At 36.8% G+C, this 26132-nt stretch overlaps 2 protein-coding genes across 2 annotated transcripts; both read right to left on the bottom strand.

Annotated features, from left to right (window-relative positions):
• Positions 1 to 1988: 1988 nt before the first annotated feature.
• LOC140171553 (NXPE family member 1-like) lies at positions 1989 to 13999 on the bottom strand. The gene is made up of 4 exons (XM_072194828.1): positions 13799 to 13999; positions 8706 to 9595; positions 7750 to 7799; positions 1989 to 4704 (listed from the first exon to the last, which is right to left on the bottom strand). Exons 2-4 carry the CDS (start codon positions 9452 to 9454, stop codon positions 3911 to 3913), a joined length of 1593 nt encoding a protein of 530 aa, XP_072050929.1. The 5' UTR covers positions 9455 to 9595; positions 13799 to 13999; the 3' UTR covers positions 1989 to 3910.
• Positions 14000 to 16385: 2386 nt separating this feature from the next.
• LOC140171552 (uncharacterized) lies at positions 16386 to 21431 on the bottom strand. Its single transcript, XM_072194827.1, has 4 exons — positions 20854 to 21431; positions 20106 to 20239; positions 19032 to 19151; positions 16386 to 17862 (listed from the first exon to the last, which is right to left on the bottom strand). The coding sequence occupies exons 1-4, from the start codon at positions 21152 to 21154 to the stop codon at positions 16894 to 16896; spliced, it is 1524 nt and encodes a 507-aa protein (XP_072050928.1). The 5' UTR covers positions 21155 to 21431; the 3' UTR covers positions 16386 to 16893.
• Positions 21432 to 26132: the final 4701 nt, after the last annotated feature.

Genomic DNA, 26132 nt, shown 5'->3' with positions numbered 1-26132 from the left:
AAAAGAATGGCAATAGATTAAATAACGTAGATATGTTACATACATGTACAATATTGTACGTCTGATAAAAAAAATCTGCATACTGCTTTACTCCACGACTGTTGTCTGTGCTGAAATAAAAGTTCCAGTGCAGTAGTTGTAGTCCTTGCCCCTATAATATACATATCTTACTTGTCCCCAATGCGCTATAATTTTAGAGAAAAATGCAAAAATAAGCAGGGGTGCATGTATATAGTACCCCCTTAACATAAAATGTCTGGCATTAAAGCCTGTCGAGGACAACTTAAAAAAAATCCAAAACGGCATTGTTCATATGAAATCATTATTTCTAAAATAAATATTATACTGCAGATTAATCAATTTTGATGCCACAATTGAACTCAAGGTGATACCCAAAAAGCTAGCTATTCAGTTGAAATCCACACTACCCCTGTGGAAGATTTTGAGAATATTTGCCACAGGGGGAGTATGTTTTTCAAATGTATATGGTCAGGGTTAATCACTTTGAAACCCATACTCCCTCTGCATTATGGCTTTACCTATATCTTCCACAACTGGAGTGAGTATTTCAAATAGAAGTTACCAAACTTTCTATTCTATTCAAAACTCATACTCCCTTTGTGGAAGACTTCAGCCCAATCTTCCACAGGAGTAGTGTGGACTTTAAATGGAATAGCCCAATGCAGGAAGCAAGATGTTCCACATTGGCTAAGCTAAACAGAGTTTTATATGTTAACAAATTTTTATTTTGTGTGAGATATATATAGGCTGGAGAGTACCATGTTTAATTTTCGGTACCGACCAAATTGATAGTAAAAGGGATGATGTAATAGGTCTACGCCAACAAAATGAAGATATTGTATAATCACGTGTGTTATTAGTATACGTATCTGCATGACCATCATAGATTGTATATCTTCAGTCCAATCTACACACATCTCCGATCCCCGACTCCGATCATAGTGATCCAACACAATTGATCAGATCCCATTACTGGAGTAACTTTTTGATAGTGCCAACACACGATACCAGCTACTAACTAATTCGTCCAATGAGGTACACGGAAGCTCGCGCTGAATGCGGATAGTTCATTAGTCTACTCAGCCGCCAGTTTACTATCGCTCGCTCGCCACACAAACCTGAGCGGAATCAAAACATGCAAACTGACGGCGGTGGAGACTAATATATCTCATTCGTTCGCACAAGTTTGATATTAGCCAACATGGAATAATTATGATTATGTACAAGCTATATCAAGTAATTGATATCAACCAGTTTTTATGATAATTGAAAAGCCTGTTTTTTCCAAATGCAACATTAGATCCTCTGAACATAACCATAATTTATTGTAACATGCTGTTTGTTATGCGGTTCCTATGTTGCATTATAATGTGGCAGTCCTGTCCATAATCACTGGAAACTGATGCGTATACCACTAATTTTGATACAGCTTTAATTCATGAATTGCACGATGTTATAAAATTTCAATTGGTTATTATATTTTTTTTTTCAAACCTGTTTTTTTGGCATAATAATGCTTACACATGTCTCAACCTATACACTTATTTCATCACTTTTGGTAAAGAATAACAAAATAAAAGTTTGACGGAAATCGTACATTATGGATTAATGCTGGTTTCATACTACCCTGCCGCTTGCCGCTGAGCGGCATGGCGCACGCGCACTGCAGACAAACGGGCACAATAAAGGCTTGTCATTGGTTGAAACGCCCTGCCGCTTGCCGCAGCGGCAAGCGGCAGGAAAATATGCTGGAGGCTTTACAGGGGGGTACTTCATGATCCACACTCATCCCTTATTACTCCACAACAAGAAATGTCTTTAAAAAAGACGGCGCAGTGATTGAAGAAAAAATGTTGGATTTCACATTCACTGGGAGGACCTTTGGCTTAAAAATGAGCTATTAGAAACGACACTGTAAAAAGGAGAATGCAAGCATATTAAAATATGTTTGTTTCCTTTATTTTGTCTTAAAAACCCACAAGGAGAAGGAGGGCACAAATTTATATGCTGAGTACTTAGTTCATTTCTTGGTATACTTAATAAAAATATGTTTTGATGACATTTACTTAAAATGAAGAACACGTTCTCAAGTTTGTACTTAACATAAATGAGTTTAAAAGTTTTATGCATTTGAGCCTTTAATAAGGAATGATTACAAACATAATACTGTGGTATGGGGTAATACGTGTACATTTATATTATAATAGCAATTCCTCACTGATAGCATGGATAGTGTCCAAGTCTGATGACGAGTCTTCGGGTTAATATTGTGGTTTGGATACCATTGACTGACATCGGGTATGGCATTGCTTTCAATTTTGCGATGAATAGTTATATCATTTTATGAACCAATTACAGGGGTCTATTGCCATTTGGTCTAATACCATTTCGTCTAATTCCTGTTTAAACTATATTCAATTGGTCTATTACCAGAAAGGATAATTGCCACTTAGCCTATTAACCATATAGTCTAATGTATATTTAGTCTAATATTGTTTGGTCTAATAACCGGTATGTCTACTAACCATATAGTCTAATAACCATTTGGTCTAATATTTCTTCAATAACCGTTTGGTCTAATAACCGTTTGGTCTAATAACCGTTAGGTCTAATACTCGTATGGTTTAATAACCAGTTAGTCTAATACAATTTCGTTTATTTATTAATAAACTAAATGCTTGTAAGACTAAAATGGTTTGTAGACCATATGGGTATTAGGCCAAATGGCTATTAGACCTTTTGGTTATAGGCCAAATGGGTATTAGACTAAATGGTTGTTAGACTAAATGGTTTTAGACTTAATTGTTATTAGACTAAATGGTTATCGGATCAAATGGTTATCGGACCAAATGGTTATAGGACCAAATGATTATTGGACGTAGTGGATATAGACCTAATGGGTTTAGACGAAATGGATGTAGACGAAATGGATATTAGACCAAATGGTATTAGACCAAATGGCAAATCCCCATTACAGGTAAGCCTATTGCTGGAAAGCATCAAGAACAGAGATTAGACTGACCCAAACCCGAAGTCAATGTTTGTTTGTCCTTCGCGACCGGCCGACTCAAAAAGCACGAAAATCGTGGGTTTTTTTTTGGTTTTTTTTGTAACTCATTATTATTTATTATTTCAGGGAATTTATAAAGCGCATTTCCAATGGAGCATGCGCTGTACAAAGAAACAAAATAAATATCTCAAAAAAAGTAACTGACCCCCCTTAAATAATGACCATTATTCAAAAACGGGTGATTCTATTACAAATCTGTAAAATGCGTTGGAAGCATAATTTATTTCTGCACATTTTGACACTTCATTTGTAGCAATTGACTAAATATTGACGCCACAGCGTACATTTAAATCAATGTACCCCAAGATCTGAAAGTTGCAGTAAATTCTATTGATTTTGCATTCAGTGTAATGGAAGGAAATCTGTGTAATGATATCTGAGTGTTTTTGTATTGTAAAAATTTGTATGTAAGTGCAACTTTCAAATATGGACCTCACTACATTAAATTAACCGGTGTTTTATTGTTTTCTGGGCTATCGTATCAAATGAGGTGTCAAAATGCGCAGAAATAAATTCTGTTTCCAACGCATTTTTCAGATTTGCAATACAATAGCCCCTGTGTGAATAATGGCCATTGTTTAAAGGGGGTTAGTTACTTTTTTGAGATGTTTACATAAAACATACACAGCATGGTTTTAAGTAAAACAATATATCAAAGCAACAACATGGTAAAAGATTTTACCATTACGGTAAAAGATACTCCTAATTATATCAGAAATTTGAATAAAACAGAGATTAAAAATACACTTGAACCCAAAATTACATGTGTTGTTTGAAAGACATAGGGGTTGTGGTGAATTTCAACCGCAAAAGCCCAGTCTAAGCATCCGTGCAGAGATAAGATAACAAAATCGACAGTTCCTGATTTATGACTTCAGGTGGCATATGAACTGATTTCTTCCCTTTAAACGCATTATTTAAGTCCCAAATATTAACATAGTACACATCAGCGTCCCTAAAAACATCCTCCATCATCTCTTTCAACTTAAAGAGGATATAGTCACTGGTCCTAAGTTGTGAGTACATATCGCCATGCTCGCGAACGTGGGGGCTTTTCAGTATAACTTGAGCACCCGGACACCTAGCTTTAAGTCGTTCTACTGATGCCCTTAAAAGTCGAAGACGTTCTACGTAAGCATCTTTCCACCATTGTGCAAAATGAGCCCACGGACTGATGACAACCACAAAATTGCAGTCTATACTCTGCAGATCATCAATAACATCCACTTCATATATTTCATTTTGTAAATCCACCACCTTAGAGCCTAATACTTGAGGATGAAATCGGAACGTTATATTAAGGTTGAAATGTTCAAAATATTGTTTAAATTTGAAAGTATGATTAGTTAAATCCATTTTATTCATCGGTGCCTTTAATACAGTTGACAGATGAAATGCCCACAGTCGTGTTGTGGAATCACCAAGAAAATACACATCTTTATTTCGGAGACATTCTCCAACTTTCGCGCCAAATTTATACCCTTGTTTAGGTTGGCAAACCATGGACACCCAGTAGTTTGCTCTCCAAAATCCGACGCCATGTTGAAAGTGCGAGTTGCAGGGAGGCAGTGTCTTGGTTATGTTATCCAGGATTGCGTACTGGCTACCAAGATCTAAGGGAAAATAATGAAGTAGTGGAGTATTAATATTTTTAATCTTTTTAAATTTACTGATACAGTAAGCGCACAGTGAGTGTACAGTGCAACACCATCGTAAGTGGTACTTACAATGGTGTTGCACTCAACCACAAATGAGTGTTCAGTGCAATACACCATCGTTAGTGACACTTACAATGGTGTTGCACTAAAAAACAAATGAGTGTTCAGTGCAACACCATCGTAAGTGGTACTTACAATGGTGTTGCACTCAACAACAAATGAGTGTTCAGTGCAACACCATCGTAAGTGGCCCTACGATGGTGTTGCATACAATAACAAACTGTGTGTTCAGAGTAATACCATCGTAGGTGGCACTTACAATGGTGTTGCACTCAAACACAAACTGTGAGTGTTCAGTGCATCATCATCGTAGGTCGCATTTAAAATGGTGTTGCATTCACCAACACACTGTACAGTGAGTGTTCAGTGCAACACCATCGTATTCGTAGGTGGCACTTACGGTGGTGTTGCATTCAACAACAAACTGTGAGTGTTCAGTGCAACACCATCGTAAGTAGCACTTGCAACGGTGTTGCACTGAACAACAAATGAGTGTTCCGTGCAACACCATCGTAATTGACACTTACAATGGTGTTGCACTTAACAACGAACTGTGAGTGTGCAGTGCAACACCATCGTAGGTGGTACTTACGATGATGGTGTTGCACTCAACAACACACTGTGAGTGTTCAGTGCAACGGTGTTGCGCTCAACAACAAACTGTGAGTGTTCAGTGCAACACCATCGTATAGGCGGCACTTACGATGGTGCGCGGCATTCAACAACACACTGTGATTGTTCAGTGCAAAACCATTGTAGGCGGCACTTACGATAGTGTTGCATTCAACAACAAACTGTGAGTGTTCAGTGCAACACCATCGTAGGTGGCACTTACAATGGTGTTGCATTTAACAAACTGAGTGTTTAGTGAAACACCATCGTAGGTGGCTCTTACGATTGTGTTGTATTTAACAAACTGAGTGTTCAGTGAAACACCATCGTAGGTGGCACTTACGATGGTGTTGCGCTCAACAACAAACTGTGAGTGTTCAGTGCAACACCATCGTAGGCGGCATTAACGATAGTGTTGCACTCAACAACAAACTGTGAGTGTTCAGTGCAACACCATCGTAGCTGGCACTTACAATGGTGTTGCATTCAACAACGAACTGTGAGTGTGCAGTGCAACACCATCGTAGGTGGTACTTACGATGATGGTGTTGCACTCAACAACACACTGTGAGTGTTCAGTGCAACGGTGTTGCGCTCAACAACAAACTGACAAACTGTGAGTGTTCAGTGCAACACCATCGTAGGCGGCACTTAACGATGGTGCGCGGCATTCAACAACACACTGTGATTGTTCAGTGCAAAACCATTGTAGGCGGCACTTACGATGGTGTTGCATTCAACAACAAACTGTGAGTGTTCAGTGCAACACCATCGTAGGTGGCACTTACAATGGTGTTGCATTTAACAAACTGAGTAATCAGTGAAACACCATCGTAGGTGGCACTTACGATTGTGTTGTATTTAACAAACTGAGTGTTCAGTGAAACACCATCGTAGGTGGCACTTGCGATGGTGTTGCGCTCAACAACAAACTGTGAGTGTTCAGTGCAACACCATCGTAGGCGGCATTAACGATAGTGTTGCACTCAACAATAGAGGGCACGGTGGCTCAGTGGTTACGGCCTTGGACTCATAATCTGAGAGCTTGCTTGACGTGCGTGGGTTCGAGTCCCCGTCCCGCCACCGTGTTGCACCCTTGGGCAAGGCGCTTTGTCACGCTTGCCTCACCCCACCCAGGTGCAATGGGAAGCTGTTAGGGGTAGTCACAGTCGTTGTACTGATGAACCCTGCACCATTTGTAGGCAGTAAACGTGGTTCCGACATATTCTAATAACGGCGGAATAAATGTAAAGCGCTTTGAGGCTGTTTACGGCATAAAGCGCTATATAAATATCTACATTTATTTATTTATTTAACAACAAACTGTGAGTGTTCAGTGCAACACCATCGTAGCTGGCACTTACAATGCTGTTGCATTCAACAAACTGAGTGTTCAGTGAAACACCATCGTAGGTGCCACTTTCGATGGTGTTGCATTCAACAACAAACCGTGAGTGTCAACACCATCGTAAGTAGCACTTGCAACGGTGTTGCACTCAACAACAAATTGTGAGTGTTCAGTGCAATACCATCGTAGATGGCACTTACAATTTTTCGTTCATGGCGGTAGTAAGGAAATTGATATTTTTAATGGTGTTGCACTCAACAACACACTGTGAGTGTTCAGTGCAACACCATCGTAAATGGTACTTACGATGGTGTTGCGCTCAACAACAAACTGTGAGTGTTCAGTGCAACACCATCGTAAACGGCACTTACGATGGTGCTGCATTCAACAACACACTGTGATTGTTCAGTGCAAAACCATTGTAGGCGGCACTTACGATGGTGTTGCATTCAACAACAAATTGTGAGTGTTCAGTGCAACACCATCGTTGGTGGCACTTACAATGATGTTGCATTCAACAAACTGAGTGTTCAGTGAAACACCATCGTAGGTGGCTCTTACGATTGTGTTGTATTTAACAAACTGAGTGTTCAGTGAAACACCATCGTAGGTGGCACTTACGATTGTGTTGTATTTAACAAACTGAGTGTTCAGTGAAACACCATCGTAGGTGGCACTTACGATGGTGTTGCGCTCAACAACAAACTGTGAGTGTTCAGTGCAACACCATCGTAGCTGGCACTTACAATGGTGTTGCATTCAACAAACTGAGTGTTCAGTGAAACACCATCGTAGGTGCCACTTTCGATGGTGTTGCATTCAACAACAAACCGTGAGTGTCAACACCATCGTAAGTGGCACTTGCAACGGTGTTGCACTCAACAACAAACTGTGAGTGTTCAGTGCAATACCATTGTAGATGGCACTTACAATTTTTCGTTCATGGCGGTAGGATAAGGAAATTGATATTTTTAACTTACGTTGAACCATATCTATGATTTCTGGTTTCATCTTTTGCATATAGTGATCCCTAAATTCAGAAAACAAAAACAAAAAATACATGACAATGTGCAATTCTTCGTTTGTATCTTATCATTTCATATCTTTCCTATTTTTTTTTTTTTTTCCAATACGTTCAAAACTAAAAATGAGAGCTATGCGCCAGCAAGTTTCCTTCTAAATTTGCAAACGAACAGTTTGAAAAGTAAGAGACATCCTTAATTCGCTCTCCCCTCACTTTTGAGGCAAAACCCCCAAAATTACGTAAATTTCAACTTTTTGCGACAATTTTGCGCAAAATTGACCGATTCCCCCTCTCTGGAATTCACGTTGCCCCCCCCCCCATGCCTCCCCGAAAAAAATTCCTGGTGCCGCCACTGATTATATTGCTTAGAGAAAACATTCACGATTGAGTACAAGTGGTATACCCTTCGTTCATGCATATTAAGGTAGGCCTACATTGAACCAGATTCTTAAACACTCATTATTTTTGGCGTAAAACAACTCGCGTTCGTCTCGTTGTTTTACTTAAAATATAAATGTCGCCCGTGATTTATGAGACGATAGATGCACGACAGCGGCTAAAATAATACCTTTATTCTCTAACTCTTTTATCGTGTTCAGGTCTGGAAAGTTCATGCAAAAATCTATAATATCAATTATGTTTTTCAAAATAATTTTATGATAATGATGTAAGTATTAATTATGTCAGTGTTAATATAGGCATTAACATTAATATCAGTAGTAATCTATTTAGCTAACGCTGACGGGTTGGCGCCACATTTCCTAACATCCAGCTTGAAGCTTTGCAAATCCTGCTTTTAAGCTACAATAAATTCGCTGGTTTTGCATTCCAAATACCCGCAGAGTATGGGGAAAATGATCTTCTGTTCAACCCAAAAGTTTCTACCATTAATTCAAGTAAAGGCCTACTTACTTGTCAAATAACCACACGCAGCCACATGCATTCCCGATCACACGGAACAGTCCGTCGATTAAATGTGCCGCGGTAGAATACTTAACCATCGAATCACAACCAAATCCATCGGGTGGTTTCTCACAAACCAGACCTGTCTTGTCCCCCAACGCCCTCCTGTTCACGTATTGACATTTATCTTTCCAAAACTGTGGTCCTCGATAAGCCATATAACACAGAGTATGAGCAGTTTGATTATTTTGGTTTATAAATGTTCCATTCCAAAACATTCTGGGTGGATAAGAAAGATTCATTATTAAATCTAAAACTTTGGTGGCTCGACTTGGATGTACTAGCGTTATTCTGACTTCAACAGCGCTTGGCCATCCTATAAAGAAATCAACTGTATACGTGCCATTCTGATGATCTTGTACCTGTGCAGAAGTGCTAGCGTAATAATGGTTTGAAGGAAATTGTAAAAACGCCATCCAAAAATCTCCGCCGTGAGTCTTTGATCTGTTTAACCCATCTCTCGCATGTATCCGCACGGTGAAATTCTTACCAACTTCAGGCTCGTTCACAAATTCTAAAGTTGAATATTTGGCGGATGTAACTGTCATATTATATTCTTTAGTTATGTTTGGTAAATTTATGACGTTTTCAAAAATGGATGAATTCAGTATTAGATTTATTGGTTTTGGAGTTCCATTTGGCAACCCATTTGAAACATGAGAGACGTTGAGATACTCTTCATTTGATATTTTATCCATATTTTGTGTAAAATTGTCTGCAGTACTGGTTGAATGATATTCGTGTACAATCTGGTGGCTTGGTTCCAAAGGTTTTGTTTTTTCAGTAACAGACGTGCATAGAAAGCCAACCAAACAGTCTTCTCTGGTGATCCAATATCCCTAAAACATGTAAAATGAAAATAAGTAAGATATAATATAAGAGCCTCGTAAACTAAGGGGCTGTGCAATAATTATGAGCCCCCCTCCCCCGGGGGTAAAATTTCAAACGGCTCGCCAAAAATAGTTTGCACACCCCCTCTCTCGGCCCGCCAAAATTCGCTTTCTCCCCCCCTCTCGGCCTGCCAAAATTATTTGCCCCCCCTTGCGCATGCCAAATTTTTGGGATCCCAACTTTAAATGGTCTAGATACATGTTGCGAGCGCAGCGAGCAGGAAAATTTGCATATTTAAGCGTTTCCGTACGGTTTTCCTAAGCCTTTTAGAGCGACCAGCAACTAGTAGGCCTACTGCAAATGATATAATTTCTATCATTTGCAGTACATAGGCCTACTTTATAGCAAATGATATAGCTTATCATTTGCAGTACTAGTGATCGATTATAATGATTTCTGGTATAATACTCAGATTTTATCATATTTTATCATTGCTGGTCCCAGTGATCATCCCGAAGGCAGTAAATTGAAAATTTCTTTCTCCTAAAATAATTTAAAACATCTCATCTCTGAAGTTTTATCGCTCAACCCTCTACAGTTTACAGAACATATAATTATAGTACTATCCATAATCTATAATCATGTTAAGGGTACTTGCCCATCAATTTCATTCAGGGGCGTGTTTGAAAAACGGCACAGCGCATTAGTAAAAAGAATAAAAAATACTAAAATTTTCACCAGGGTTCGAACCACTGCCAATTGCACTATGAATGTTAAAGATGCCTACTGTGCCACGGTGACTGTGGTTAACATTCGGCGATTTTCAAAGATATACATATCAACACGTTTCTAGTGTATTGAAAATCAGATTTTGGTAGGAATACAGTCATACATGTAGAAAGACATATGACTCTACTTGTCTGTTTGTTTTTCATTTAATACAAATTATGAATTGAACTGGTACGACTCTTAGGACTCGTGATAAACGACGATTAATTTTGTAATAATAAAATGAAAACGCTGGGTCACTCACGACGTCATTTGTAATTCATGTCAAAACCTGGGAGGACCACACACATCCGTGTTACTGTATACGTGCGCAATCGATACTCAATGATCCAGACAATACCGTTTGAATATACCGCCCTTATGTATGCACCTGCTTGACACATCTTGTCACTTGCGGGAAGATATACTATAGCAGGGCATAGGAAAAATATTTCCTGTCTGGGAACTTAAACTATGTTGCTTTAAATTTTCTGTGAAATTCACGAGCGCCTGGGGTCCAGGGGATCGCCTTAGGGCCCCTAAGCTCATGGATTTAAGGCTTTTTAAAGTAAGAAATCACCATTCTGAGGCTCTAATTCAGGCATGAGAAAGAAAAAAACTCTGAATGAAACATATCCATGTTGGTCAAGGAGGCGGAGCCCCCAGGGGGGTCGAAGCCAGGCGATTATTTTGCATCCCAAAAGAAGCCATTTTGACATTAAAAAAATGAATATATCTATGTTAAAGTAATTCTTGACCTGTTTTAGACTTTTAAAAAATGCTTCCTTTATCCTAAAAAGTGTTTTTAAATGTTCAGTTTCCTATACTTTTGTACATGACACACATTCTTCAAAGTTGTTTTTTAACCTAATAACATGGCTGAAATTGATATATATAATGCACAATATAAAAATGTTGATTAATCAATTTTTTGTCCCCCCCCCCTCTTTGGGTATGTGGGAGGGGTACAAATCATGCTAATGTGCAGAAGAATGCATTGTATGATAAAAGTAATTTGTAAAATTCGCTATGCTCTACAGTACAAGAGTTGAGTGTTGGACTTCCTTATCTTCAGAATTTTCTTGTGGGATTCAATTCCGACATGGTCAAGTAATTATAGCATAAATTTTAATAACATGTTCTTCCTGACATTACACAAACTGAAAACTCTAACCCATCTTACAAACCTTACTATAAACCCAAGCCTAACACCTTTGCCCCAACCCTAAAAAAAAAATTAGGAGTGAAATTACATCTTCAGTATTATTAAATGCATGAATATATATTGATAGTTTCAATTACTTTATTTAATAGCCTCATCTCATCAAAATAGCTATTTTTATAGCTAATTATAGTAAGGAGAAACCTTTCACATAATTTTGGAAATTAAAAAAAAATCTTAAAATTCTGAAAATACAAAAAAATATATATTCAAGTGCATAAGCTTTTTTCTTCTGGGTAAGAATTTTTTTCTTGCATGCAACAGCCTTTTTCTTGCAGGTTAGAAATTTGATAAATAGGTCCATGCATTCATTTTGTATATGATGACCTATTTCTCAAATTTCTACCCTGCAATAAAAAAACTGGAAAAAGCTTGTGCACTTAAATGTATTTTTTTGCATTTTCAGAATTTTAGAAAAATTTTTAAATTTCCAAAATTATGTCAAAGGTTTCTCTTTCATTTTGTTAGCAACAAAAACAATAATTTCGATGAAATAAGACAAAATAAAGTAATTAAAATGTAAATGCATTTAAAAACATTAAATATAGGTCTGATTTTCTGTAATTTTCAGGTGAAATCAATTTCTACTGTAATTCCCTTGGGGTAAGGGTAAGGGTTTGAGGGTAAGTTAAAGGTTAGTTGGACTTGGGTGGTTTGAATACATGCAGCAAGGTTTGAGGGTGGGTAAGAGTTTGTGTAAGGGGATGAAAAACATTTTTAAAAACTTAGAAAAATTAAAAAAAAAAAAAAAAAAAAATCGACTTTTTTTTCTTTTTTTTCTTTCTGTGACTTCAATTTTTTTCTGGGAACGGCGGGGCCGCGTTACCACGGATTTCGAGGGCCTGTACTATAGGCTTACCCTAATAGCTTACAATAGATACCCCACCGTAAATAGCTCTCTTCATTACCTCGCAGTGCCATTATATACGCGTAGTATACGTACTATTAAACCATATTTTGTTCAAAAATGATAGGAAGGGACTGTTTTCAGCTAAAATGTTGGTATCAGCAGATGCTTAATGATACCGGGAAGTGTTGCAGAAAGGTAAGCGTACTCTTTATTTATTCAAAATATCACATATCAATGAATTTAAATTGGAAATCCAAAAAGGAAATGTCAGGTCAAAATTCTCACCTTAGAATTATTGTGAAATAAAATCAAACCAAATTTAGGCTCCGCAAACAACGTCCAATTATTCCCAATGGTGTTTGCTACCGTGTATATAATAAATTATGATTTGGGGCTAATTTGAGAAGAGTTAATGCCTCGAGTTTCAAAATACACCGAGTGATGTTTTTTGATCAAAAACATCGACAATTCAAGACTCTGTAAAAACAAATCAAGAATTTTCTGGGATAATTACAACTAAGTATAATGAAAGTTATGATCTAAGCTACCAGATGCATCATTAATTTCCTGACTATGTTTATTAGTTGTGGGAAAAGATTACTTTAATGTTTTGGCGGGATCAGCTGTCTTTTTATGAAAACTATAGTACATACCAAAACACACACATAAAATATTCATTAATAAAAAAAAATGTTGTAAAAACAGAAAGAGCAAAAAGAAAAAAAATCCTACCACCGAGCCCAACAAGAAGATAAATTAATAATTCAATAAATAAATAAATTAATAACTATTCATTTTGATAAGATTGTCGGTTCAAAGTGATAATATACCTAAGAAAAATATATCTCATAAAAATGAGTAGGGATTCTTATGAAAAACGGAATAGTTCGACATTCGAGTTTTAGAGTTTAAACCGAATCAAATGGAAAATTCACACAAGGTAAACAAATATATTAGTTTCATATTTTCTATACAGTTTGAGAATTGTGGTAGGCCTACATCTTCCCAAACGGACATTTGTTATTGGGACACTCTGTATGCGTCGGGGTGTGCGTGAGTATGTCGAAGTTTATAAATGACTCATAATCTATCACACACAAGCAGGACAGTGTATAGCAGTATAATTTCCAGCAACTGCAAGTTGCCGATGACATGATATGGAAGACCTTTACGATGTACTAGTAAAAATCACAATCAAAATGTATGATTTTTCACTGTTTATCCGTACAGAAGAACACTTGAATAAAACATTTTTACGTCGACCCCACAAGACCCTTGAAACGATCCAGTACTGATAATTTTACAAGTAGGCCTAACATTATTTTGAAAGTCTATCCGTATTTATTTGTCACAAAAATAGCACTAGCCTACCTTATAAACTGCTGCTGTAGAAAACGCCAGAAGAATAACGAACAGGATCTTTTTATTTATTACATACTTCCTCCAACCTTTTTGTCCATTTTTATTGCAAAATTCTCGCGAGTTGAAAAATTAGCTGGAAAGCAGATATTTTTAGTTGGAAATCAGATATTTTTAGTTCACTGTATAAACTACGCTTGCTTAAACATTCAAAATCATGTTCATACATAGTTTGTACTGCTTGCAATATAAATTGAGACCTCCTTCATGCTCCACATTAAAATACCAATGAGAGGACAGTATACTGCATAGCAGTATAATTTCCAGCAAAACAGAAGTTCGCGACACATGATGATTAGATAAATATCAAGATATTGTTAGATTCAAAAGATTACATTATTAAGAAGCAACTATAATGGCTCTTATGGCAATTTTTTGGACAGCGAGTATAAAAGGAAGTTCCGTAAGTGATTATGTTATGTATGTGCATGTGCAGCGCCATGCTTCCTCATAGAGTTGGGCGATGTCACTTAACTTGAAAGTACTAGTATGTCATATCTGAAAACAATTAGGAAAGTAATTAATTAAAAAGAGCAAGGAACAGGTTAAATGAAGGTCAGAATACAGAAAGTATAAATGAAAGAAAAATAGAAAATCTTAACAAAAAGGGAAGAGACAGAAAATATTTAATTTTTTTTTCTGTTTCTGTTTTCTCTTCATAAAAGCAAACATGCTACAGTAATAAACAAACACCACACCCCAAATCGACAAAAATGTCCTCTTTTAAGCGGAAGATATAAATGTACCCACAGAAAACGTTTAAAGCCATTATGTATGATTTCGGTAAACTTTAATGTTCTTATTCTTTGCCAAAACTATTACATTATGTAAGTAACAACTGCATGTTAAGGAGGTTTTCTGATCATTTTAAGCCAAAACTGAGGTAAAATGAAAGAAAACCACTTAGCTGCTTAACTGAGGAGCTCTATGTGGGAACTGGAACTTTAAAGCTCAAAATGTAATTAAAGCACGACAGGCTTAGTCTTTCACATGGTATTTTATTACACCATTGGGCACCGTTAATTAAGCAAAAAGTAGAAATTCGAGAAAGTGAGGGCGACGCGTCCCGGGCAAAGCACGTGGGGGAAAATCACACATTATGACTTTTATTGTCGGGTTATAATAAGTGTAGGCCTATATGCAAAACGGAACTGGTTGCATTCTGACATTTTAAAATATTTTAGTCATATAAATACTGTTTCATGCCCAGTTTCATGATTTTTATGTAATACATTTACATTTTTATTAAAATTGATCAAAACCAGAACCTGTTTTAAGATCCTAATTAAAAAGGATAATCAACAACAACAAAATGTTAAATCATTCAAAAAGTTTGTTTCGGTAAAAGAAAAAAAACGGCCCTGGTCTAGCTGAGCTGGAGCAATTTGTTTGATACTAGTACAATCAAAACCCAAGTGTTTCCATGGGGAGCAATCAAACCAACAAATGGGGGGTGGGGTGGGGGGGGGGGGTAGTGGGTAATAAGCATAAAATGGATGAAATGGAATGAAAGATCTCGAGAAATGGTGAAAGAGAAATGAATGGGGAAAAACGACAGAAAGAAAAGATGAAAAAGATTATAGGAGAAGAAAGATTTACAATTATTTAAAAAAGACCAAAGAAAGGACAGAGAACACACCTGATTGAGTACATTTCAGCTTTATTTTTTTCAAAAACATTTTTTCTTCAAATAGGGCCACATGCAATAACTTATTAAGGGATCGTTCACAAACACTTGTTAGGGGGCCTGATGCAAAAAGGGGCCCTTAAAGATTTTGACTTTCCTAAGGGGAGAAGAAAGAAAAAGAAAGAAGGAAGGAAAGATAAAGAAAGAAAGAAAGAAAGAAAGAAAGAAAAAGAAAGAAAGAAAGAAAGAAAAGAAGGAAAGAAAGAAGGAAAGAAAGAAAGAAAGAAAGAAAGAAAGAAAGAAAGAAAGAAAGAAAGAAAGAAAGAAAGAAAGAAAGAAAGAAAGAAAAGAAAGAAAGAAAGAAAGAAAGAAAGAAAAGAAAGAAAGAAAGAAAGAAAAGAAAGAAAGAAAGAAAGAAAGGAAGAAGGAAAGAAAGAAAGAAAGAAAGAAAGAAAGAAAGAAAGAAAGAAAGAAAGAAAGAAAGAAAGAAAGAAAGAAAGAAAGAAAGAAAGAAAGAAAAGAAAGAAAGAAAGAAAGAAAAAAAAGAAAAAAAGAAAGAAAGAAAGCTGTTCTTGACTTATAAGCAAAAAGGTCAAAATTGGGGGTGGTTATTTTGGCCACACAGGGGTCAAACACTAAAAACGATCCGATTTCATGTTCTCAAATTGTTTTGTCATGTAAAATGAAGTCAAATAAGGAATAGGCTGCAGAGGGAGGGGGTTGACCTTTATTATTGGATTTTGGCAATAACAAAGCATTTTAGACAGTGCAAACTATTCCTTATTGGACTTTAAAATTTTATGTGATGAACAATAAATTTAAAACCATTTAAAAAAATTAAAATAAAGAGCACTTTTAGTTTTTGATCCTTGTGTGGTAAAAAAAAATTAAAAAAAAAAAAAATGACCACCTCCATCATTTTCTACCCATTTTTCTGATCTACAAACATAAATTAGAAGTTGAAATAGGCAAGCTATACCTATATATTTGCACAATCTTCTGACCCCTGCCCCTTTGGCCCCCTCCAGAAAGAGATGTCATTCTACATCCTTGTCCTAGATGCTACAAACCCTACCCACATCCTTGATATAGATGAATCCAATTTCATGCATTCCTACACCTCAAAGGCAGCCATAGCTGGGTCCCCACTGGGTGTATCCCACCTGAAATGTGAAATAATGTGACCTTGGCGGTAATTTTAAACTGCATTTCGTCATGTGCACACGTGTTACACATAGACAAAAGAATGATAAAAGTTTACAACACAATACAATATAACATCAATTTTAAGCGGATTTAATTCACCCAATTGGGTAGTCACAACAGCAGTTTGGTGCAGAGAGGACCCAGTAATGGCCAAATGAATTCTGACCATCGCTTGGTTTGTTGGATTCGTCTATAACAAAAAAACCAAAACAAGTTAGTGTCCAATTAGTTCCATTACAGGGAATCTATCCAAAATTCTCTTCAGATCACCTTCAACACCATTCAATACATTAATATCTTCACAATGTTCAGCTAAGCTATTAACAACTACTAAATATCCTTTGATTCTTTCTACGCACTCATTAATAGCACCAGGTGCAGGTCCACAGAGTTCACCTTCCACAGATTCAAGTTCGTTAGTTGATGACACAGTCTCTTCAATTCCTTGTTCCTTGGGTGTATCAACCTCTTTATTTTCAAAGTCTTTATCAGAGACTACCTCCTCAGTTCCACATTCTTGACCTAAGTCAATCTCATCAGTTTCAAATGCATTAGTTGACGACACAGTCTCTTCAATTCCCATTTCCTTGGGTGTGTCAACCTGTTCATTTTCAAAGTCTTTATCAGAGACTACCTCCACAGTTCCACATTCTTGGCCTAAGTCATCAGTTTCAAATTCTTTACCGGAAGTACCTCCCTCACTTTCAAATTCTTTAGATCGAAAAACCTCAGTTTCTAATTTCTTTGATGGGACGGCGGCTATATTTTCAAATTCTTTGATTGTCACAACTGCATCCATGATCTCTTCTTCTCTTTCCTTGCAAACACTCAAATTAGCACTTTCAATTTCAGCCTCGCCATGGAAGTCTCGTACCTCCATGGTCTCACACCCAATGTCCATATAAACCTCTGTTGTTTCTATCACACCGTTTTCAACAGTACAAACAAACGGTTCAGGTACGCCCAAGTTCTCTTCATCAGGTTGCAGCTGAGTTCTATTACTCCCTTCCAAGGGATGATCATTATGACATGCAGTGAGCGGTACTGTAACCCAGAATCTTGTGAAACTTTCAGGTGGTGTGTTAGAGTTTAGATCCCTGTGTAATTTTTGAATCATTGCTTCTCTGGCTTTCCGTCTGCCCCAGTTGTTTTTCTGTTCTTCAACGCTGTATTCTGGATACATCTGTAAGAAACAATATTATAGATAGAAACTATATTTTAGAGCTTGCATTATAATTAGGGGTTAGTGGAATAAAAATTCCTTTAAAAAAGGAATGGGATGCCCAATGGGAGCTTTGATGTGATATGCTGAAATGTAACCGTTTGGGTAAAATTATCTTCTTTATATAACAAGTGGATGGTTTTAAATAGAAGGAATGAAGCTCAATTTACAATTTCTATTTCTATTGTTAGGCAATGGTATATCATGGGGGGGGGGTGTTCAGTGGCAGATCTAGAGCAATCAGAGGGGGCCAATTTCAGAATTTTTTTTTCTATTACTATTACTGTAGGCATAATTAATAAGTTATTGCTTATACATAAAGTGTACAGGTGTCCAAAAACTCCAATACAAATGCGAAAACGGCAAGTTGTTTATCCATACGCGGGGGATGTTCCCCTCTGAGAAGTTGGGAAATGTTGCATAAAAAGGCCCTATATGCAACAGCTCTGCCCTATTGACATTTGACAATATCTGGACAGCTATTGCAGATGATGACTCCTTGCACTAGAAACTCCTTTTTTGGACATTTTGGTTTTTTCACTTGTCCCCAAACAATGCCCCTAAGCTCTTTTACAAAACAGACTGTTTCCTGGACAGTCTCCTGGACAATGATGTAGCTAGGGGCCGTGGTGGCCAGGGCAAGGATACAGAATGGCGCCCCAAACTGGTAAAAATATTTCTTGCCAACTGAAATTGTTGATTGTTGACTCCAATTATTTCATTTCCGCTGTACGAAAGGAAGCAGAATGCATAGAAATGCTTACCTTTGTTTGAAAACACCAGGGCCCAAGGCCATTGCCTGCCCTTTTTCAGTTTTGGCCTTGGTGCCCCAGATCTTTGTCAACTGATCAAGGCATTCTTTATCAATTGTTGGCCTTGGTGCCCTTCTTTGTCTTTGCCCATTGCCAGTGGCCTTGAAAATGGGTGCCCAAATTAAAATTTGAGGCCTGGAAAATACCCAACCCCCCAAAAAAATATGTCAGCATTTAGGTCAAGGTACATTGGCATGTTTGTACCCGAACCACCTCCCAGATCTTACCCCCCTCCCCTGACAAGCTGGTTATGCAGCATAGCAAACCAATGTATGATAAGTAAACAATTTTGCACATAATGCTGTATGTTGTTCCTACCTGTATTTCTCTGATGATCATTGTAGCCTTGCAGTCTTTCTTGAATGAATTGCGAATTCTTCGCTGTTTCTTAACATAACGCTCATGATCGGAAGACCTTCCTGCTTCACTTTTGTCTCCCTGATGTATGAATTAAATAGGAAAAAATATTAAAGGGAACGTTTTAATAAATTGATTAGATTTAGCCCTATTCGTAAATCACTACACCCCTGAAAGAGCATGAGGAAAATGAGCTGAGTACCCTTTTGGCTGGGGCACAACTTGTAAATGTACTGATGGCAATATATTTTGCCAACGTAAGTTGTGAATTGTTGACCCCAAGCCTCAAGAATCTAAAAGTGGGGGTGGGGGGGGGGTAGGTGTGGAGCAAAATTTTCCAAAAACTTTTTAACACACTTAACCTTTCATTATCTATCAATATCATTCAACATTGCTGGCTATGCCACTGTGCTTCCCTTTTTAGACAACCTGCTACACAAATTTCAGCTTGTAATGAGTTGTATAGCAATGTTTTAGCAATGTAAACATATAGAATTTCTAATAATATCATAATCTTGAACATCACCTAAATAATGTTTTCCCTCAAAATTGCTGATGTTAACTTTTCAAAGTAAATCAAATCCTGATGTCATTATAGGTGCATTATGGTGTCAAAGAAAAATATAGTGTTGTCAATTTAATTTGTTTTAATCTTTAAATATTTACCCATTTAGCAGGCTACAAAAACACCTGCTAAGTAAAAAGATCTGCTTTGTTAATTATTTGTAGATACTGCCCCTTATGAGGATGGTATGCTTAGCCATAGAAGATATCCTCCATCCCATATGCATTTCTCCCATTTTAATTTCCTGTACTGATTTGCTATATAGTGCAACACAGGTTGATAGTGACAAAATGTACCTCAATAAACATAACAAATGCAGATCTTGCAAAATATTATCTATTTCTTCATGATCGACCCATATTCTCAAATTGAACCTGTACAAGTAATTGGAGTGCCATTTGATGAAAAGAGGTGATATATCATGTTGCAAAGGATTCTGGGAAGGGTCAGATATCTTCTCTGATACTTACCTGTGTTGTGTCCTTTGATTGTTTCCAGTATGAGGTACCATACTTGCAGTCCTTGTGAATTACTTTGACCATATTGAAAGGAACTCCCATGTCGGGAATGCAAGGCAGACATCGAAACATCAAACTTATTTTTCCTGTATAGAAGAATAAATACAACATGCAAATTCATATAGATTCAGGAGGTAGAGAATTATCTCACACCATGGACTGTCTTTCGGAATGAGGTACAGAGCTTACAGGTCAATAGCTCGTTCACGTAGCGGTTCCGTTGTCCCACTGGCCTACTACACGTAGATTAATGCCTGGCGATCGGAGTGTTATCGTCAGAGCACCTCGGACTAACGGGTCAAGAGCGTGGCTCAGTGCTTCTGGAGAATGAGGTCCCAGGTTCGATTCCCAGTGGTGGACAACTTGCAGGAACCAGCAACTTCAAAACAAGGCACAAACGTTATGAAAGGTCTTCAAAGCTAGCCTATTTTGAATAGTCTAAAATTGAGTTGAAGCACAATTGTAACAAAAATTTTGATGCAATTGCCTAGTGATTGCTCATCATGATCGGCTCTGTTTACTTCCAGGGCAGTATCATATGCTTCATCGAGTACAAGATTTCGATAGCTGGACTCTAGCCTAGAATGTGAAGCTATCGGTGAGACTTCTTGAGTAAAAGTATCACTGATGCAGGATGAATTTTGCTGAAGAAATTAATTTTGACCCACGGCGCCTCTGCCTACCCTATTGGTCTACTTACTTTCTCGTTTATGATCCGATATGCTTTGACTACATGGACTCTGAGCAATAGCAACTTGATTTTCATCTTCAACTTTCACTCTACCGTCTCCTGTGGTTCCTGTTGTGCCTTGTGTTTGTTTTCCAAAACACTTGCTAGTTCGTGTACTAAATATGTAACCATGATTCTCTAAAATTATTTCAACTTCTTGAAAATGTTCGTTTTTATCCAAATATCCTGATATATATGTTGATGTTTTCTTCAAATTCTGTAACTTGTCGACTAGTTCCTCCTCAAGAGACCGGGCGGTTGAATCCTCCATTGGTTCTTGTTTTGTAAAATCAATTTAACGGAAACATGGATAAGCTTACTGTCCATTTCTGATTTCACTAGTTGTTTACTTCCCATGGGCGCAGACATGTTTGAAATGTTTCTAGATCATTTCACGATAGTCATTTACCTAAAACTCAAAACTGATTGTTGTTATCTAATCACCCACAAGCCCGGTTTGCATGAAAGAAAGTTGAAATCAAAATGAGAAACTCTGAGATGATTTGTTAAAGAAATTTAGTTGAAAGTAGTTATTTAAGGGGGAAAATAAAATAAAATATTTCTGCAAATCATCACCACTTGTATAGACTTACCTCAAGTGCAACTACTAGTAAGCTAAAAGTAGCCTACGGGAGTATTTTCTTTTCTTTGTTAATATGCTTTTACAATACATATTGTAAATCATTGAAATAGAAAAGAACTCTGTTTTTCTCTGAAAGTATTGTTTTTTAGAGAAAATATTTATTCCATCAGTATAACCATGATAACAGCATACATTTACAAGATTTGTTTGCAGTCTACGTCTTCCTTATATTTATTTACCCAACCATCATCATCCACGTGGACACACTTGTCAAACATGTTTCCCGTTGCCAAACGTGTTGTTTTGTGCTAGATTGCTTCTTAGAAACTTGCTGGACCGGGTTTGCTCCATGCCAAGTTAATTATTTTCAACAATTATCGAGCAATTTATAATAAATATTAAAATATGTGAACAAAGTGATATATAATGAATAATATTGTTAATAATTAAAAAATAAGAACTGGGATTTATGGATAGTGGCTTCATGACCCGGGCTTCATGATTAAATTTGTTTCGATCGATTGAATAAATAGAATCCGTCCAAATGACATGTTGTAAAATGAAGTTAAAAAAAAAAGCAACATATTTGAACTGGTATAGATGCTATACAAATGCTGTTTCCCATCTTCGTTTAGCTGTCGAAATAAACAAACTTGAACAAAACTGTGAAAAAAGACTATGAAATAGAAATCGAAAAACACCACTGCATGTTAAGGGATGGGGTATGAACGTTTGGACAGTATTTATTGTGGGACATTAGAGCACATCAGACATATCGAATTGCATTCTGAATACGAAGAATGTCCTTCTGATATCAAATAATTTTTGAAATTCGCAATGTAATACACATTTTTATGGCAAATGATTAAAAATTGATATTTTTGATATTTAACAGTACTCGAAGTAAATCTGATGATTTACACTTAAAGTGTATGTAAGTGGGATGAAAAGCCGACGATCAATTGAAAATTTTGACCTTTCGTATTGAAGATATGGATTTTTTCCCAAAACACCAAAAAAAATCTTTTGGGAAAAAAATCCATATCTTCAATATGAAAGGTCAAAATTTTCAATTGATCGTCGGCTTTTCCTCCCAGCTACATACACTTTAAAATATGTCATTAGATTTATAAAATTTACTTCGAGGACTGTTATATATCAAAATGTGAAAAATATCAAATTTTAATAATTTGTCATAAAATTTGTATTATATCGTGAATTTCAAAAATGAAAATTATTTGATATCAGAAAGACATTCTTCGTATTCAGAATGCAATTCGATATGTCTATGTGCTCTAATGTCCCACAAAAAATACTGCCGAAACGCTCAAAACGCTCATTCCAGATCCCTTAATGATATTAAAATACACCGTGCTTCATACCACGCTGGCAACTAGTGCCATTAGTTTCAATTTATTATAAATCTACTCTCTTCCTTTGCAAGCAGGCTTATTGTATGATTATACTTTATTTTAGCATCACACTCGCATATTTTACACTAATGCAATCGAAAATGGAAACCATCACTAGGAAAGCGATTTTATTAACAATTGCAGCGTTGTTTCTTTTCTGGAATTACAGTTTTGTTGAAGGAGGTAAATATAGCGAAAGAGCTAACCGGAGGCCCCAACCGGGGCGGGGTCAACCGCCGCGCCCGAGCTCCAAAGATTCACCACATAATATATTTAAAACAGAAGAGGTGAATAGAATCTGGAGGAAAGCAAACAGGGTAAGTTTTTAAGTAACTTTTTGTTACACTGACTAGTTCACTTTTTGTTTAGCCTTAGGCCTTACATAATTCAGGAAAAAAGTATTTGATTTCAATTGTAGTTAAATCACGACGGGCTAGGCCTATTTGTCCAGTCGTGATTGTTGTAAATCCACCGTCTCTTTCAAAATATCTAAAATACGAAAATATCCAGCAAAAACTGGATCAAAATCGAAAATCCTAAATTAAAGGGGCTCATACGGACAATTCCTTGATTTTTTTATACATTTTATTGCATTTCCAAGCTTTTTCCAGTAACACGACAAGTGGAATTATAAAGTCGTTTTCAGGAAGGAAAACCAGATGATTTCTTTTATTAAAAATTTACTCCTCTTTAAGGCCTATTTACATGAGGACTTTACCCTTGCCTACATAATAACCATAGGGCCTAAATTTGATTTTGATGGATGACTTGCCCTGGCGATGCAATTTACATGGGAACATTTGTTTCCAGTAAGATGATCTGAATCAACTATATCTGGGGCCCCCTATATGTGACCTATAAAACCATAACCAGGTAAATACATAACAAAAGTGTGCAAAAGCCATCAACATTCCAGAGAAACTCTCTGGAGAGTGTAGTACTGTCTTGAAAAAATAGCCCCGGTTCTATTTTGAGGAAACTATGAAAGGTCAGAGGTCCAGGGGTATTGCCTGGCAAAATTACCAATATACACGAGGACTTTCCCTTGCTGGAAATAAATTTCCAGCAATAGAGTCCTCGTGTAAACTGTGCATTAGAGGTGTCCACCTATCTTCTGGAATAGCCCATATATAAAAAAGATTAACACGCGAACCATTTTACAAAATAATATTATAACATTTTCAAACAAAATAGATTAGCATTTCTTTGCCATAAAATGTTAGCTTTTACTGTCAGATATATCCCCTTTTATTTTTGAGCCGAACAACTACGCCAAAGCAAAGAAAATTGGAAATTACTACCAGCGCACATGTCGCCAAAAATACCACTCCTTCGGTCATGTTGTGGTACGACCCTTTGTTGTGTATATCACCGTCCCGCACGCCGTGTACGTACTGTGTGTTATGAACATCGTGTATGCGTTCGACTAATAATTCCATCGTAATAATAAAGCGCCGGTTCCGGCGTTTTATTCAAAATCTCGGATTTTGACAAAACTACAACACCTAGAGTCTTGATTTTTGCAGGGTATATTGGTTTAATAAAGTACAATTTAATCGTGTAAAAAAGGAATTTTAAAAATTCAGTGAGGGCGTCTTCCTCAGCAAATGTTATAATGGCTTTAAAGCCATATTATAACATTTGCTGGGGTGTTTTGTAGGAGTTTTGAAAATACAAACAGCTACAAACATCATGCATATTTATTACTTAACATCTCATATCCCTGATCTGACCATATTAATTAAATCTTTTACTTAACAACATTTCATAGTTCGCAGGGGCCTATTGCCATGATACATGTAGGCCTACTAGAACCAATAGGCACGAGGGAGTGTTCATTTATTTGTGGACCCAGTAGGGGTAGAATTTTTTTTTTCTACCAGAAAATATTACATCCCAGTTAGGTCTATATACCCTCCACACCCTTCACCCGGTTGTTCTAGGCCTATGATATATAACTCAGCTTTGAAAAATAAAATGAAATAAAAATAAGTAGGCCTATATTGAAAAAGACCTCTTTATAATGAAAATTATTTGCATTATAGGAAAGTGTCAAACTGTTTGCGCGCGTACAGCATCAATGGCAAATTATGATTATGGCTCACATAACGCATTTATTCGGTAATTCGGAGCTTTTTATCTTTTTTTAAATGGTTGATGCTAGTAGCACTGCGTGGTTAAATTAATTGTAATCCATCAGAATGATCCATTAACTCGTCAAATCCATTTGCCCGTTTTGCTCCACGCGATGGCAGAGTAATGGCGGTTTCCATTAGGCCTACTTTTATAATGAGCTGTCATATCCCAATTTGTTTTATCTCTGATAGAGGCTGCCCTGATTGTCACCCATCCATCATGTAACATTTTGAAGAGCCAGGCTTTTCAATAAACATAAAAACTGATGGGTACAGTCTGTAAGAAGGCCGCGTGCAAAATTTAGCCTCAATTTGTTTATCTATATTTATTTATTTTTTGGCAGTTTGAAACGGAGAGGGGGGAGGAGGGATGGCACGTTTTACATAAAACGTTAAGGCTTTTGAAAACAAGATAGCATGTGTAAATTTCCCGTGGGCTTAGTGGGGCCTATACACTTGCATATACTCTATAAAAACCATTAAATTCACCGAACAGTTATTGAGTTAATGCCAATGCTTGATTTTGCCAGTTAGTAATTTTGGATACGGGGGAAAATCATGTCAATAGAGGCCGGTCAAGCAAGTTGACATCTTTTGGGTTTTATGATGCGTTATTATAGGAGCTGTGCAGTTCAATGCAAACGGCAGGAAAAAAATGCTTGCCCCCCCCCCCCCTTGAATAATGCCAAATTTTTGGGATCTTATTGCAAACCTTTTTTTGTGACAGTTTTGGTACGGGAGATTTTGCATTTCCGTACTGTTTTCCAAAGTAGCTACCTTTTAATAGTCAGTAAAATCAGGTTGTTTGAGGGATTTATGGTCAACTTGAAACACTGTGACAAGAATTGACAAACGAGTGGTTTTGAAAATGTGACATGTATCTTACATGACAGCAGTAGAATTGTTTAATTAGTTTACTGTAAACAGTAACATGTTCACTAACCTTTCATCCTAAGCTGCCCATAGAAAACACATGGGCATTTAAAATTGCTGTAAAAATAAAAGTTCACAAGATTTCTTCATATTTTCCAGAATGAAACTTGGAAGGACTACCTTTGATTAATGTATAAAAAGGAGTTTAGAGATACTATATTTGCCGATTTTTCAATTCCATGTACG

Source organism: Amphiura filiformis, chromosome 15 (assembly GCF_039555335.1).
Source record: "Amphiura filiformis chromosome 15, Afil_fr2py, whole genome shotgun sequence".
NCBI classification, from domain to species: domain Eukaryota; kingdom Metazoa; phylum Echinodermata; class Ophiuroidea; order Amphilepidida; family Amphiuridae; genus Amphiura; species Amphiura filiformis.
This window is presented reverse-complemented; position numbering and strand designations above follow the sequence as displayed.